Source organism: Scardinius erythrophthalmus (assembly GCF_964197995.2).
Source record: "Scardinius erythrophthalmus genome assembly, chromosome: 11".
NCBI lineage: Eukaryota > Metazoa > Chordata > Actinopteri > Cypriniformes > Leuciscidae > Scardinius > Scardinius erythrophthalmus.
This window is the reverse complement of record NC_138231.1, coordinates 34,648,263-34,665,515: the sequence shown is the minus strand read 5'-3', so window position 1 is coordinate 34,665,515 and position 17,253 is coordinate 34,648,263. Positions and strand designations below refer to the sequence as shown.

General features: G+C 38.4%; 1 protein-coding gene across 1 annotated transcript; it reads right to left on the bottom strand.

The window, feature by feature from the left end:
* On the bottom strand, positions 1-14,520 carry nmu (neuromedin U; the record flags this gene model as incomplete). Its single annotated transcript, XM_081378387.1, has 7 exons — positions 1-36; positions 266-319; positions 9,522-9,551; positions 9,994-10,053; positions 11,180-11,227; positions 11,685-11,740; positions 14,406-14,520. 7 exons carry the CDS (start codon positions 14,518-14,520, stop codon positions 1-3), a joined length of 399 nt encoding a protein of 132 aa, XP_081234513.1.
* Between the last annotated feature and the right edge of the window lie 2,733 nt (positions 14,521-17,253).

Sequence of the window (17,253 nt, the reverse complement as noted above, 5' to 3'; positions counted from 1 at the left end):
TTACACATATTCAGCAGATCTTCTTCCATTTCGTGGCTGCAGAGAAGAAAAAAAAAAAAATAAGCTTTCGAATGATACCTAATTTATGATGATTACTAAAATATGTGATAGGGAAAAAAGGCAATAAAAAAGAGCGCCAAGCATCCCGCTTGCGAGACGGTGACAGTTAAGAGGTTTAACTCAAAACCTAAATCAAAGTAAATAAGATATTCCTTATTGTGTTGGACAATAAACAGCTGTCATATATACTGTAGGCCTACCCTACCCGATAAAGGAAGTATCCTCTGCTCTGGATCCGTCCAGGCCCTTGACGATCATCCTGCACACAGAAGGAATTGTTATACTGTAGTTATGCTCAAATATCAGACCACACTTTCTGATGCTGCTACTGAACATTGTTTAACTGTTTCTAACTGAATCGACGGTGAATCAAAGGTCTTATGAAGGCAGTGTTGGTAAGAGGGAAAAACAATTTATCTACCCAACAAAATCCATCAGGACCATTTCCTTTGTGAGAGTGAGGCAGTCATCATTTGTTCTTGTTCAGTTTTGTGTTTTACCCTTATAGCACAATAACACTTTTAGCGTACAATTACCTCTCAAATGGACAGAAGCAGTTAATCAAACTAAGGTTGAGCCATTTCACATCCTGTACATTTAATTAGATGGACTCAAACTCATGCATGCACATGTCAGCCTCGTGCAACCGTGTATGTGTACAAGCGTGTAGAAATGCATACTTAAAAAAAATATATATATATATTTTTTAAAGTTAAATATAAAAAATATTTAACCTTACATTGGGAATGTAAAATAAATTAATATAATAAATAAATATATTACATTTAATTTAATTGTCAAAAAATCCTGAACAGAATGTATCACGTTTCCACAAAAATATTAGGCAGCTCAACTGTTTTCAACATTGATAATAATAAGAAATATTTCTTGAGCAGCAAATCAGCAAATTAGACATTGAAGACTAGAGGAATGATGCTGAAAATTCAGCTTTGATTAAATATTAATAAATTACTTTTTAAAATATATTCATAGAAAACTTTCCAGTTACTGGATGTAACCAATGTAACCTTGGTTCCGCTTATCGCTTACCGCTTTTTCTCTGAATACTGAAGCCTGATTGGTTCACGTCAGACAAAAGGCTTTTCAGCCCACAGAAACGGGTGGAGCCGACTGCCTATTTAAGTCGCGCTGAAAGCCATTTTTGTCAGAATTTTTCAACTGTGAAGTGGCAGCGTTGACTAGTGCGTAGGTGCCGTAGCATGGCAAGATACGCAATGGAACCAGGGAATCAAGGTTACATTAGTAACCGGAACACTCCGCTAGACCAAGCCCAAGAAGAGGCCATTTCCCAGGTGGTGTGGGCCCTCACCCTGATAGGGCACTGCAAGTCCAATGACTTGTAAGCTGGTGCTATTGCACCCACTATCCAGTGGGATAGTCTTTGTTTTGTAAGTAGCAGTTGAGGAACACTCAATGTACACCCAAAAGGCCTGAACCAGGCAAAGTGGGTGTGGCATCTATTCGCCCTCAGCAGAGGGGAGAACACAGAGTGAAATGACTTGTGCTCTAAAGGGTTGTAAAAAGCTTCTTAGGCACATAGCCTCGTCTGGGCCTAAGGACAACTTTACTGTCGTTGGGCCCAAACTTGAGGCAGGGATCATCTACTGAAAGAGCCTGCAGATCACCAATTCACTTGACCGATGCCAGAGCCAGCAGAAGGGTGGTCTTTAGCAAGAGAGGTCGAAAGTCGGCTGTCCTGAGCAGCTCAAACGGAGGGCAACAAAGTATCCTCAGGACAATAGACAGGTTCCAGGAAGCAAGCGTGTTGGGGTGAGGCGGGTTTAGCTTCCTGGTCCCCCTGAGAAATCTGACCACCAGGTCGTGTTTCCCAACCGACTAGCCAGCTACATGTGATGCGATCTGGGAAAACCTGTCGGATGTCACGCTGGTACGTTTTCATCTAAAAATAGATAGAATGTGAGTTTTTTTTGGTCCAAATTGGGTTTTCGTTAAATTAGTATTCTATAACATCTTGTCTATCATCTCTGAATATATCTTGGCAAAATTCACTAGTTTAGTGCAGAAAAATAGCAATTTATAGTGGCAAGCTGAAAAGGGTCCCATAGCTCTCCTTCTCTTAACACTACAAAGACAGTTCACCTATCAAAATAAACCACATAACAGAATAAAGGTATATCAATGTCCATTTCCCGCCATTCCTGTGTAAACAATGGCACGCAAGTTTGTTTTTTAGTTTTTTTATCCAACCTTATTGTGAGATGCGGAGTGGAGCACAAGAGAACAACGGAGTCTGAAGTAGCTGCTCGCTTCTCAAAAAGATCTTGCTCGCCTCTCAATCGTCCAATTTCAAAACGGTTTTCACAAGATGAATTTTGAGTTTGCAAGCTTTCGAATGATACCTAATCTATGATGATTACTCAGATAGGCGATATGAATAATAATAAAAAGAGCGGCAATCGTCTAGCTAGCAGGACGTGTTAATTAAACCTGTTTTTTCTCAAAATTCCGTTCCTGAAAACCATAGCGATCAGCCGACTTAAGATAACTATAACTTTTGTTACAGACAAACAATGAAAGACATAAAAACAGATTTGGAAAGGGCTTGAAAGCAGCTGTAATAGGTAAAATTTCACCATGTGGTGGGTTTTCCCAGACCGCATCACATATGAGCGTGGTACGCTGCAATAGCTGCCGTGTATACCTTGAGTGTGGATGGGGTGCGTCCACCATCCAACAGCACCTGTAGGAATGAGAGAATAGAAGCGATCTCACAAGACAGTGGGTCTACATTCCGAGCTGAGCAACAGCTGGAAAAAATAGACCATTTTTGGGTGCGAGGCCTGGTAGAAGGCACCCTAGCCCCTGAGATCGTGTTCATGACCACCGTGGAAAGATGTGAAGGCTCACAGATGGAGGCTGGTCTGGGCGCACATACCACTGGTGGAGAGGACCCAGTACTGACAGCAAACACAACGCCTCCAATTCCCGGAACTGAACAGGGTTTGGGAGGTGAACACAGAGAAGCTTTGGGGGTGGTCCAGCCTCGGCAGGACTTAGCCTCCTCCTCCTTGTGCCCGAGGCTTCAGGGATGCTTGGGCGGATCGGGGTCCAGCACTAGCTTAGGACAGGGTCCTTGGTGCTTGGGAAATGGGTAGCGGTTAGCTGGATGGAAGCGCTTCTTCACCTCTGGTTCCACCTTTTGCTGGGACTGAGCATGTGTAGAAGCCGGCTTGGCATGCTGCTGAGTTCGTCGACAACTTAGGGCGACTCGTAGCAGCAGAGAAACTTGCCGGCAGGAAGTGGCGCATCGCTTTTGATGTCTTCTGTGCCGTTGTAAAATGCTCAGCAATATGGTCGACTGTGGAACCAAACAAACCCGAGGGAGAGACAGGGGAGTCCAGGAGGGCTGTCTTGTCAGCGTCCTTGACCTCCATTATGTTTAACCAAAGGTGGTGCTCGAGAACCACCAAATTGTCCATGACATGACCGCCGGGTCAGGACCACTCTCTTCCATGGCACAGAGAAGCTGTAGTGTGAAGAATGGAACCAGCCTGGTCACTCATGGCATATGCTCTGGCCACGAGTGCAGATGTCGCTCTGCACGGCTTAGCCGGGTGGGCAGCTTTAGTCTTCCAGCCGCAGGCCGCGGGTGGGCAGAGATGCGCAGCGACGGCCTCTTCTAGCGGGGGAAGCTTAATATAACCTTTTTCCTTCACGCCATCAACCATGGTGAGGGCAGCTGAAGAAGAATAATGGATGTGTGCTGAATAGGGGGCACGCCTTGATTTCGTTAGTTCTTTATGGACTTCCAGGAAGAACGGGGCTGGTCTCTGGCGGGGGGTCTCTGGCGGGGGGCCTACTGGCGGCGCACGGCTGCAGGAACTACTCATCGAGCCGGCTGGAGGCTGGAGGCCGACCAATCGAAGCCCAACTCGTTAATGGCCTTGGTAAGCACACAGATGAGCTCTGAGTCCTGCTGAGTTCGTCTTCTTAGTTGGCGGATGAGGTGGAGTCATCGTTGGAGTTCGCCCAGTCCTCCTCTTCAGATGCAGCCAGAGACATCGAGTCATCACAATCGCCGCCAAATAAAACCAATTGAAACCATCTCACACCAGATGAGGGGCGCTGGTCATCGCAGGTGAAGAACACAAGCGAAGGGAGGGCGAGGTATATGCTCACTGGGCCGACGTGAGCTCCCTACAGCCCTGCTGCTCCACCCCGTGGCTTCTTTCGCCTCGGCTCGAGAGGGGAAGAGAAAGGGAGAGCGTGCGAGGCAGGATCGCTCTCTTTAAAGAAAGCGATGCGTGAGTGCAACAGTGCGAGATTCATGCTCCCGCAGTGCGAGCAGCTGGTCTCAGTGAGAGCAGCCTTGGCTTGGGCGTCTCCCAGGCATGCGATGCACTCGGTGTGCTCGTCCGAGGGAAGCAGGGGAGCCCTGCATGAGCCACATTCATGGTGTGACATTTTGCAACAAATGCCTCTGTAACTTGCTCTTTTAGAAGGAAAATTGCTCTTTGAGATTATCGCCAGATAGCCGCAGGGGAGAAGCGTTGGATCAGCTGCAGCTGCGAAGTGCCGTTAATCCGATGCTGGGGCTTAATTCGACGGTGAATAGAAAGGCTATTTATCTTCTCTGTGGAGTCAACGAGGAGATGATCTTCGAGCTTGAAGGAGAAAAATTCTGAAATTCTGAAATGGCTTTCAGCGCTTAACGGAGAACTCCGGTCGCTTTAACATTGAGCTAATTTTTTTGTAAATTTGGAGTGATGTCAGTACAGAGAACAACGACAAAAATCGGTGTTGCCTACACCGTGTTATCCTATTTTCGAAATTTGCACCCTGTTGACTTCAATGGGGTAACATCCTTGATGTGTCATTACAAGTGCACAGCTAATGTGAGTGATTCCTTCAGAGTGATCACGGGTGAATCTGACTGCAGTAGATGTGAAAGATATGAATAAAAATTATGTTTATTCAGCCAGCGCACATACCTGTATTTACATCCTGTTTTCGGTCGAAGTCCACAGTAATCGATTGTCGAGTTCACGTGCATAGGTTTAGTACGTACGATCATGTGCCCGAACTCGACAATCGATTACTATGGACTTCGACCGAAAACAGGATGTAAATACAGGTATGTGCGCTGGCTGAAATAACATCATTTTTATTCATATCTTTCACATCTACTGCAGTCAGATTCACCGCATGTTGATTCTAAAGGAATCACTCACATGGCTGGGCACTTGTACTGACACATCAAGGATGTTAAGAGGCTAAAAGAAGGTTTAAAACTTTAGGTTTAAAACGCAAATTTTAAAAAGAGGATAACACGGTGTAGGCAACACCGATTTTTTCCGTTGTTCTCTGTACTGACAGCACTCCAAATTTACAAAAAAATGAGCTCAATGTTAAAATTGACCGGAGTTCTCCTTTAAATAGGCTGTCGGCCCTGCCCGTTTAGGCGGGCTGAAAAGCCATTTGTTTGTACAGGTGCACAGACATGAACCAATCAGGCCTCAGTATTCGGTTTTCCACATAAGCGAGTGAACCATATTGAAAGATAACAATTATTTTAAAATAGAAAAAAAAATTTTTTCACAATATTACTGTTTTACTAGCCTAGAAATCTAGACGCACCCTAGCGGCAGCAAAATGTATTTCGCAGCCTAGAGTACAGTCTAGCAACTCTCAATACACCTTCTAGCAGCAAAAACCCAGATTGGGTCAGGCCAATCACGTCGTGTATAGAGCAGGCGGGGCGGGCTTAACATGTGACGACAGAGAGTTGCAACGGCTGCCACTTGAAAACAAAAGGTGTGTTCGACATCGGCTGCGGCTGGATGCAACCGATCGGCGAGAGTAGCCGCGTGCAGGCGGAGAGGAGCTGCAAACGGAGACGTGAAGTCGGACACTTTCTGGTTCCCGTAGTGACCGCTCACGTGGTGTTCGCATACTTTACCACAGCTGCAGTGAAATAAATGCAATATTTGCCAAATAATACGCAGATGTTTCAGAGACATTTTCATTCAATACTTTTATGTACTGCTTCACACAGCGTCTGTTTGAACAAGAATAAAGTTCAACATAAGCTATATCAATGAAGTGGAGTCTACGTTTTTTAAGCAGTTTTAATTTAAAAAACATGACACAATATAACATGACAACGACACGAAAAGAGTTTTCACTGTTATAATAAACTGATTTGAGAGCTTTAGAGGAACTAAAGGTGTTCGAAATAAACACGAAACACACGTGATCGTTGTCATGCGGTGAATCCGGCCAATCGTGGAACAGCTGTGTCGTCATCAGCCCTCCTGCAGCCCAGTGCAGCCGCTCTTGAGAAGTTGCGCTGGCTGAGTTCTCCGGCTACTCTCGAATTGCTCGCGCGGTACTTTGATGGCATACGTCACAGTCACGTGGCGTCGGCGCTGTATCAAGTCGGACAAAATTTCTAACCGGCATGCACTGCTTCAAGTCAGCCGCCGATCGGTCTGCGCAGAGCTACATGAAGTCGAACAAGCCTAAAGAATGGCGGCTGCAGCTGTCGAACAACGGTCTTTCGAATCGGCTTTGGCCGCAACTTTGGAGGACTTGGAGTTAAGTTTTTCTTTGAGAAAAGAGCGAAGAACGGCACTTAAGTCATTCTTAAAAAAAGGAAGATGTGTTCGTCGTTTTGCCGGCCAGATATGGCAAAAGTTGAATCTATCAACTAAGCTCCGCTGTTGGGAAAACGCTCTGGTTGGTTGAAGCGCTGTCCTATTGCGTGCAGAGGGAATTTGAAAGACAGCCGTTTATCCCGCCCCTCGGAGTGAGCCGTGTCTGTGGTGAGTTTCCAGACCTAACATCTTGATGTAGGTCTGGCTTGCCAGGCTACTGTTTTACTGTATTTTTTAACAAATAAATTAAGCCTTGATATTCTTCCAAAAATCGTATTATCCTTAAACCTTGAAACATAAGTGTAATTCTTATAGTATATGACATAAATTAATATATTAAAACTGATAATATATTTACAAGTTCCACATATATCTATTCTATTCTATCGAATATTATATAAGATAACATATATATTCTATTCTATTTTATTCTATTCTATATCTATTCATATATATATATATATATATATATATATATATATATATATATATATATATATATAAAAAGTACATGTACTGCGTTAGATTAAACTGGAAAGGGTCATAACACTTGCATATTGTTGTCCTATTGTTAATTTAACTGCTTCTATTGTTCTAATTTGTAAGCCGCTTTGGATAAAAGTGTCTGCTAAATGAATTAATGTAAATGTAATGTAAATATATATGGATTGAATAAGGTAGTTTGACTTTTATGTCAACATGAATGTTTCCATCATCAACCAGAGAAAGAGAGAGGTTGTCACATTTGTTGTGTATACACACACTGTCTGTTTTAATAATAATTAACACTTAACACTTTAACACTTAACACTTAATTAAATCAACAATCACTGATGGTCAAAAGAGAAGCCCTAGAGCTAAGTCGTGATGAGATATTATCAAACAGCATATGGCCTTTCATCAAGCAGCACCGAGGATTGAGAGGAACAGACACTTCAGTCAGTCTCCATGAACATCCCTCTAAAGTTACATTGTTTTTTATCAACTATTCATGCATTTACCACAGAATTTAATATTTAATGGTCATGGACCCTATTTAGTATCAAGACAAGGAAAAAAAACTCAAGAGCATAATTCCTCAGTAATAATAATAATAATAATAATAATAATAATAAACTTATGCACTATTTAAATAGATAATTAGGGGACAAAAAATTATTATTTTTTTATATTTAGTACAGCTAGATTTCATAAACTTTAAACTGACTTTTGAATATATATATATATTTGGTGTCTTGGAACTTACCCAAAACTAAAACTTGCATGTTGTCATTTTAGTGATCATACTCACAGTGCTAATGTAGTTTGAATGAAGGTAAGCATGCAGGATACATACACTTAATTTCATTCTCCTGCTTCTTCTTCTGGCAAGCTGGGGTATGAGCTCCAGAAGAGGGTGCAACACAGAAGACTGACACATACACATATATAGAGAGATATCATGAAGACAGATGTGGAGAGATATGAAAACCATGAACATCTGCTCCTGGGATTGGCCAGGGGTCGCAGAGAGGACTCTTGTGCGTTCTCTCGCGCACTTATCTGTCCTCAGTGCGGCTCAGTGTTCATTTGGCACACATGGTGCACTGATGTTCAGTAAAATCACAGGCATGCAGGCCATGCCAGAGCACATGTGGGGGAATGTGAAGTTATGATGTCAACATAAGGGGGTAGTGTTTTTTTGTCTGTTTGTGAGTGTTACATAACAATTATGTTATGAATATGTACACCTGATTCCATATTTGAAACACATCACAAAACATTGCTTCTGTAATGTGGTGGACATGCAAAGAATGGACAGTAGGAAGAAACTAAATAGTTCCTCTGATGGCATCAACACAAAACTGCATGTAAATTAAATTTGGAAAATGTTAAGATAAAATCAGGTTCTCTTCTGGTTTGAGTCTGAGCCAAAATTCAGATATTAATTCACCAAAAAAGTCAATCTAGTGCAAATTATAATATAGGAGATAATTAATGTTCTTTTCCTATGTGTGGATGCTATCAAGGAGGAATCATGATGTCAGAGGTTGAATGCATGCAATGGGAACTAATGAGTAGATAGATTTATATGTAGTAAGAGTAAATCATCTGAATACTATAGGTTAGACTTAGTGGAAGCATTTTGAAGATAATACATAGGTAAAATAATAAAATCAAGATTTTATTTTCACACATTTATTTATTTGGTGTGTAGCCGTGTAATAAGTTCTGATCATCCAGTCAAGGTTTTTTGCAAGTAAGACTTTGGTTATTTTATTTTATTTTAGTTCATTTCTCGCATTGACTGTGCATTATCCTTTATGGGAATGTAGCTAAGATTAAGCTTTTGCACAACATTGGCCCAAAAGGGAACCGTGCAGTGGCCTAAAATTGATTTAATTTACGTGAGCTTTATTTAATTCCCGAGTATTAAATCACAGATTGCAATTTGCAGTCGAGTGTTACTGAAGACAGTGCAGCGTAGCAACAGTGGCTGAGTGCTGAAAGCAACAGACACTAAACAACTCTTGAGGAAACCTACCGTCCCATCTGTAAATCCTGCACCATTCGGTTTAGTGTAATGAAATAAGAACTATAGATACATGTACAGACACACAAATACAAAACCATATACACAAACACAGAACATATACACAGAAAGGCAAACACAAAGACACCAAAATCAAAACAAGCAAAAACATGAAAAACATTCATAAAATAAATAATAACACCATAATCCATAAAAAGACATCATGATGTTATGATGTCATTGAATTGTCATTGCATTGAATGTGTCTGAAAAAGCGACCTCAAATTAGACCTCAAATGTCACATGCTCACCCTTTTGCTGATCTCTCGAGCTGTGATCTCCTGCATATACAAAAAGCAAACATTAAAAAATCATAATCTATTATTAAAAATTAATCTATAAATTACAGGCTTTACAAATAACTTTAATTTTTTTGTGTGTGTATTAGAATACATTAAAATTGGTTCAGTAGCTGAGACCCAGACCAAATCTGTGGATGTTTATATATATATATATATATATATATATATATATATATATATATATATATATATATATATATATATATATATATATATATATATATATATATATAATGCAGTGATTTTACGGGGGAAATCTGTGGAATGGATTAAATGCATCGAGAGTGGAGAGTGCTACATGCTTGCTGGTAGCTGAGACTAGGCCTCTTTAATAAACAAACATGCAAAGGTTGGCAGCGATGTGTAGAATATCTTCATAGTTTATGCATGCTGATTCCGTGTGGGCATGAATAAAATTCACCTTCGATTTTTGCAGTGATCCCAGCATTAGGAAACACAGGTCCTCCAGGACATCAGATGTCTGGCAAAGGTTAAAAGAAAAGAAAACAAAATGGATTATGGACAGTTTAAATGTCTAAGCCTGAGCCAAATGAGTCAAGTAACTAAATGATGTGCTGGAAGTGTCCATTTTCAAGTGAATTTCTACAGGAAATGTTAAGAGCACAATTAATTGGGGGTTCACAGCGTAGTAAACCGACTGTTTTTTATATGTCTCTATAATTTAACATACCATAATTCACTTACGGTTTGCTTCAAAAACACACACATAAGTAGCTGTATTGCAAATGGCAACAACACTCAATGGGCGGTATTTTAACAATCTGAAACGCAAGTATCAAACTGGAAACGCAAGTAACTTTGTGGGCGGATCTCGTGCGCTGTTGCTTTTATACCGGCGGGATAAATGACTCTTGCGCCCGACGCAAATCTAAAATGGGTTGGTCTGAAGTAGCTTCATTACTCATAGGTGTGGTTTGGGTGTAACGTGAAATAAACCAATCAGAGCGACATCTCACATTCCCTTTAAAAGCAGACGTGCTTGTTCCATGGCGGATTGCTATTAGCGCACGCCAGGAGCGGTTCACAGCCGAGGAAAGCGACGTTCTCGTCAGGGCCGTAAAAAGCAGAGAAGTGACATTGTATGGGGACGGAGAAACCCACTCAAATTAGCTTCGGTTAAACAGGCGTATAATTATTTGGGTAAATGTGTAAGCTAGATTTTATGCCTTTTTTTCAAATCTTCATGGACACCACAATGATTTCCCTCGTGTGGTAATATCTTTCCTTGTAATTATGTATGGTTTGCAAAAATGGGAACTGCTGCCTGCATCTGTGTAGATGAGAGAGGCAAAGTGTATGCGCGTTGTGCACACGCTACATTATGACCAAGCATGCGCCCTTAAAATAGCATCTGAATAACGCGCCACTGACTTTAGACTGGTCTGTGACAGAATTGTTTTCTGAAACTGCTAAATAGCGCCAGGGAACGTTTGCGCCGGAACTACGCCTCCTCTTTTCGCTGAACCGCCCCCGGGACCGCAAGTTCATTCCCTAATTTACCGACATGCGTCTGTGGAGGGAAATTATACATGCGTCGGTGTACAAAGTCATTTGCGCTGGGTGCAAGATAAGGCCCCATTACTCACTCTAAAGGATGGGTCTGCGTAGAGGTAGAATGAGCAAAGATCAGTTATCTAAGAAAAAGACAAAAATGCAGTTGCAATTTGGCAGCTTGTATAAACGAGATTCAAAGAACTAATAAAAAGTTCCAACTCAAAATTAATCATTATTAAATTAATCTCATATTAATCAAAATTAAATTAATCTCTTTTTTTGATGTTTTGTTTATCATTTCTCCAAATGCCCCAAAACACATATTATTCTGTGCTTTCATATCCCAGCCTCTAGATCCCCATGCTTTACCCATGTAATTGCTCATGTACACACAGTTAGAACATGTAAACAAAGCAGAGGTGAAATCATCACTTAAGTTAACATGTACTGAAACTGAACGAATATGGGATAAGTCATTTGTGATGAACTTTTGTCTCTGAGGAAATTTCTATATAACTGGATGCATTATAAGTGATTTGTTGGAAGAGTAAAAAGGAAAGGACCCATAAGTATTGACACTTAGTAAATCATACACACCTGGGTTAGTAACTGCTCATGCTCTATTGAAGATGGATTCAAGAGCACTGGAGCACCTGCAATTTATGCAGAAATCATTATTACATATATTCCACTACTTTTTAGTGTTACAAGCAAAGTTAATTTTAATCATATGAAAACATTGTATGAATTTTGATTGGAATATGACAGAGAAATAATTGTTATATTGACACATTGAGTTCTACACAGCATACTGTGGTTTTGTCCACTTTTAGTGATTACAGAGTTTCAATTGATCACGACTCACAATTATTTGGTAAATCTCAAATCTTATTATGATATCTACCTGTCTATATTCTAAAGCAATCTTCATTGTCAAGAGGTTTCTTGCAGTTGCATCACAAAATTGCCAATGAAATCAATCATCTGTAATCCTTGTGAGGTTTGGTTCGGAAATTAATACTCATGCTTGTTGATTTTCTTGTTTTGGTGATTTTGCCCTCTTCCCTCAATGGAATAAGCTCTAATTTGGCTGAGTTGTTAAGTTAGTTGAGTCTAATTGAGTTTGTTTATTGATCTACTGTTTGGGTCTTTCAATCTGGATTTTCTTTATAAACCATTGCTGTCAAAAAGTGTTTTCCATGATTGATTTTGTGGTCTTATTTGTGTCTGATTTAAGTCTTAGAATAGGTTAATCATTAGGCTGTAATTACATATTCCTAGTCAAAAAAAAAAAAAAAAAAAAAAAACAGTAGTAGTTTAGGGAAGAAACCAATACAGTACCAAAAAGAAAATACTTGTGCAGTTAAAAGTTTGTTATTGTAAACTTTCATCCATCTCTTATGACATTTAACAATCAGTTGTGATGACATAATTCTATCTGTGTATCAGTGAATGAGTCACATTTGTCTAATCTGACAACATCTCTCGTGGCATTTCTTATACTGCCATTATATTATTCAGATGCTTGTGACATCACTGCTGTCAAAATTGTCAAGCTCTCTGCTGTACAATAACACTTTTTTTTCTCAGTGACATCATAATTAGCAGTTACATGACTGAATCCAATTTGACGGTAAATAGCTCTTGGTATAAAGAGTGAATGCTTTATTGCTTGGAGATGATCAAGAAAATGATCATATTTATCCTTGTGGTGTTATGATTATAATTAACAAAATGAATCTGGTACATAACACTGTTTACTCCAGCATCATTTTCCAGGTTTATTGAAAAACATACAACATTTGTACTGTTCTAATAATTGGTCTCGAACTAACAAAGCTGTAATAAAAAAAATGTTGCTGCCTTAAATTTGTATGTACAATCAACTTGGATGTTTAAGTCATTTCAACTTAAAACTTAAAAAAAGAGTTGAATCTTGTATACCTTAAAAAGTAAAAAGTTGAAAATTGCTTAACCTATTTCGATGTGTTAAAGCAATGTAAAAACATGCTTTCATAACTTATTGATCATATAATCTTTTTTACAGTGAATGCACTTTAACAGAATTCACTGCCCTGCCTAACAGAACAAGCCCTTTAGTTAATGCGTCACAATGACGCATTCCTGCTCAATATCTACTAAAAAACTAATGCAGCACGTTGTGAACCATAAGCAAGAGAACTAAGTTTGAGAACTAAGCCTTCAGTATAGATCAAAATTCTATACAAGAATGAAATCAGTCAATCCAAAGGCAAGGTAAAGACAGAAGTTTTAGATGAGGACAGCAAAGCACTTGTTTTTTAATACCTGTAGCAATATTTATTTGTATTCCATCTATTTAATTTGTCACAGTAGAGTCTGTCAATTGTTCTTAATTTGATTTATATATTTTGTTTATATAATTGTATGTATGTATATATATATATATATATATATATATATATATATATATATATATATATATATATATATATATATATATATATATATATACATCAAAACATCCTCCTTGGCTTCACATATTTATCAAACTTTTATCAACTATTTTGAGGCAACAGTTGTTGTTTTTTAAAGCACTGTTTGAGATATTAAATAAATACGAGAGTATTCTGACTCTTGTTTTGATCCTTCAGTAATATAACAACACTGTACCTCTCTGTACAACTGTATAGCTGTAAAAAATCCCCTTGATTTGGTAAATTATATATATATATATATATATATATATATATATATATATATATATATATATATGAAGAGTTCAGATGCAAAAGCCTCTAAGTGCCATCTGAAATTTTCTTCTAGAATGATCATTTTTATCAAGCTCGTATAATTAAGTTCAGTAATTTCACTTAAATGGCAATGCAAATTACCTATTAATTGTCATTTAAGTGAAATTACTTACCTTAAATACGCAAGCTTTATAAAAAGATCATTCTAGAAGAAAATTTCAAATGGCACTTAGAGGCTTTTGAACTCTTCATATATATATATATACAAAAGATTATGATGCTAAAAAAGATATAAAGATATAAAAGCATGATAATGATAAAAAAAAGCATTTTAGCAGATAAACTTATAAGACTACATTTTTCAATAAAGTGAGTTCATTCATATTATATTATTTTAATTATCATCATCATGTTGCTGCTGGGAACAAGCATTCATTTAGATGGTTTAGTTTTGGGGGGAGAGAATTGCTCAACTGAATAATCTTTCTAATTGGAGAGATAAAGTACTAGGCCACCAAACTTCTTCAACTAAGTTATTCTAACATCACTAAATAAGTAAAAGGAGAGATGTATGTGGAAGACTTACTTGTGGTGATGGGTATGAAGGAGATGAAGAGGACCGCGAACATCAGGGTGGAGTTGTGTGCTGGGCTCATCGCGCTCTGAGCTGCTTCGCGTTCACACTGACTGCTGTTCCTCATGCTCTCGTCTCGTGCGCGTCAGTCAGGCAGTTTGCGACGGTTCTTGTGGTGCTTTCTCCGTCTGACTTGCCAGCCAAACATTATGAACTCTCGGAGCTACACCCTCTTCGTAAATCGACTTGCAAAGTACGTCACGATGAATGAGCCCCGGCACGTGATTAATTTACACAAACGATGATGTGATATGAGTGGTCAACGCTACGAGTAATCAAAGTAAAATATTTCATCTTCAACTGCACATTTTAGTCTACCGTGTATACACACGGTTATTTGTGTTAACGTAAAATGCATTTGGCTTTTACATACATCATGTATAAATATATATATTTAAATATTGCCTGTTGAATGACAAAACGTTTGCTGAGATACAAACGTCCTGGTGTAAAAGTTTCCAAATGTAAATCTATTATATGGATCACACAGAAGACAAAACAAAGAAACGTTGAATAAAATAGTGGTACCATTACTATTAAAGATTCATTATATATGAATATGGTCATTCCTCTGGTTGACAACAGTCATTTGTAGACAAGGGAAGTCTCTTTAATGTTTGCGGGCAAACAAAATAAAAATAAAAAAGTAATGTAAACAAAGTAACACTGCAGGTATCGCTGTATCAGTTGCCTTTCTCCAGTGTCTCTCTATGTGAGAAATAAGAGTTTGTTTCAGCACCACATGCATGTGGACAGCTCCCGGCTACAGTTCCCCTCGAGTCCAATTACCAAAGAAATCACTCTCTACTAGGATTCTCTAAATGCAGAAATGTGTGCCATATAGTAAGATTTAAACATGTCCTAAACATGAAAGAAATCCTGTAAATTCTATAAATGATTCAGACTATGATGTTCATTTATGCTTAGTTATCTAGAACAAACTAATGAAACTTCCTGGAAAGAATTGGACTCACTTGCCATTAATCTACTTTCAATCCATTTTGCTCTGCATTTGAGATATCTTTGGAATATCTAATGATTACTAAACCACAACAGTTAAACATTAGATTTAGAGCACATTATGGCATACAGTTTTCAGAAAAAGAAATTATGATTGTTTTTTACTAAAATGTATTTCCTTTGGGAATCCATTATCAATCCATACTCACTCCTTGGTGTTCAAACAGGCATTCTTATGAATCAGTTAGTACGTTAAAATAGCTCACCTGAGAGAGAACAAACAATACAAGACAAAGTATAAAAATTCTGCTCTTTGTATCTCTTTTTGTAAACGTCCCTCTGTTATGTTGCAAAACATTTTAATCATGTAACATTACAAAACACATATAAATGTATTTCAACAATTTTCTTGTTTTAGCAAACTGCAGCCTATCTGATATTACTGTCAGCTAAGAAGTGTTTATGCATAGCAACATAACACTAAGAATCAGGACCTAATGGATCTGAGCTAGCTTTACATGTCATCTACTGGCTTGAAACCGTGGGATTTGGTCTAAAATACATACACATTCAAACACTGTAATTGATTAAATTATGCATATAAAAGGGACACACCCTTATATGCAAATATTATTGGGCCGCTGGTGTAAACAGAAATACGAAAAGTACTGCAGTAGTTGAGACTAACCCCTGGTTTCACAGACAGGGCTTAAGACTAGTCCTAGACTAAAATGTAAGTCTGAGCTGTTTCCACTGAAATAAACTTGCACTGACTGATCTTAAAAATATATCAGTGCCTTTTTAGTTTTAAGATGCACATCGGTAATGTTTTTTTCTAAGCATGTTTATAAAAATTACTTAAATGTCCTAATTGATCTATGGTCTAATCCTGGCTTAGTCTAAGCCCTGTTTGTGAAACCGGGCCTATATATATATAAAATATTTTTATTTACTGTTTACTTTTTCCCCAAATTTATTATCTATGGATACACCACTGCAGTACTTACTAAATATATCAGTATCTTGATAAATATGCAATTGCACAGATGCTTTTGTACAAGAATCAAGCTTTTGTGCAATTAGTATCACTGTATGAGATTGACAGAAATGACCTACAAATAATAACATTTGAGTCCTATATTAATGCTGTTTGTGGGAGGCAAGTGTGCATGTCATATTGTGCATGTTATATTAAACTTAAGCCTTTAATGCAGTGAGTAAATTGAACACCCAATGCTATTAAGTGAATTGAGTAAATTGTGGCAGGATATGAGGATGAAATAAGCCTTTATGTTTAGTCAACAGGCGTTGATGTCCTTTTCACAATTTTTTTTTCACAACTTTCCCTTTTTTACAAACATCAAGAGTTGTTCCCTTCGTTCCCAAACGCAAGTGTTCCCTTCGTATTGTGATTTTGACTGCACTGAAGTAACAAGGGAGTGCTTATATCACATTATTAAGATAAATAGAAGGTTTGCAATTACTTTTATCAAATTTGCAAATAACTGGGAAGATGAAGACGTTGGAGTGTCATAGAAAAACAAAAAGATTCAGCCTTTTGTAATCAGCTTTGTCCAATTTTTGAGGGTGTGGCTATAGCTCCTTTGAGTGGGATGTAGATACAGATAATAAGATTGCATCAATGTCTGTTTAATATCTCCTCATTATGAAAATGTCAAGAAGTGGTGTCATGAGCTCTAGAGTTAGATTCTCAGCATTGGGATATGGCCTCACATTTCCGGGCATTTTCGAATGTATGTGTCTGTATGTGTGTAATTGAACAATGGGATTGTTGATATTCATTTGTTTGAGTCAAAACATGCCTAGACAATGTGTCCAC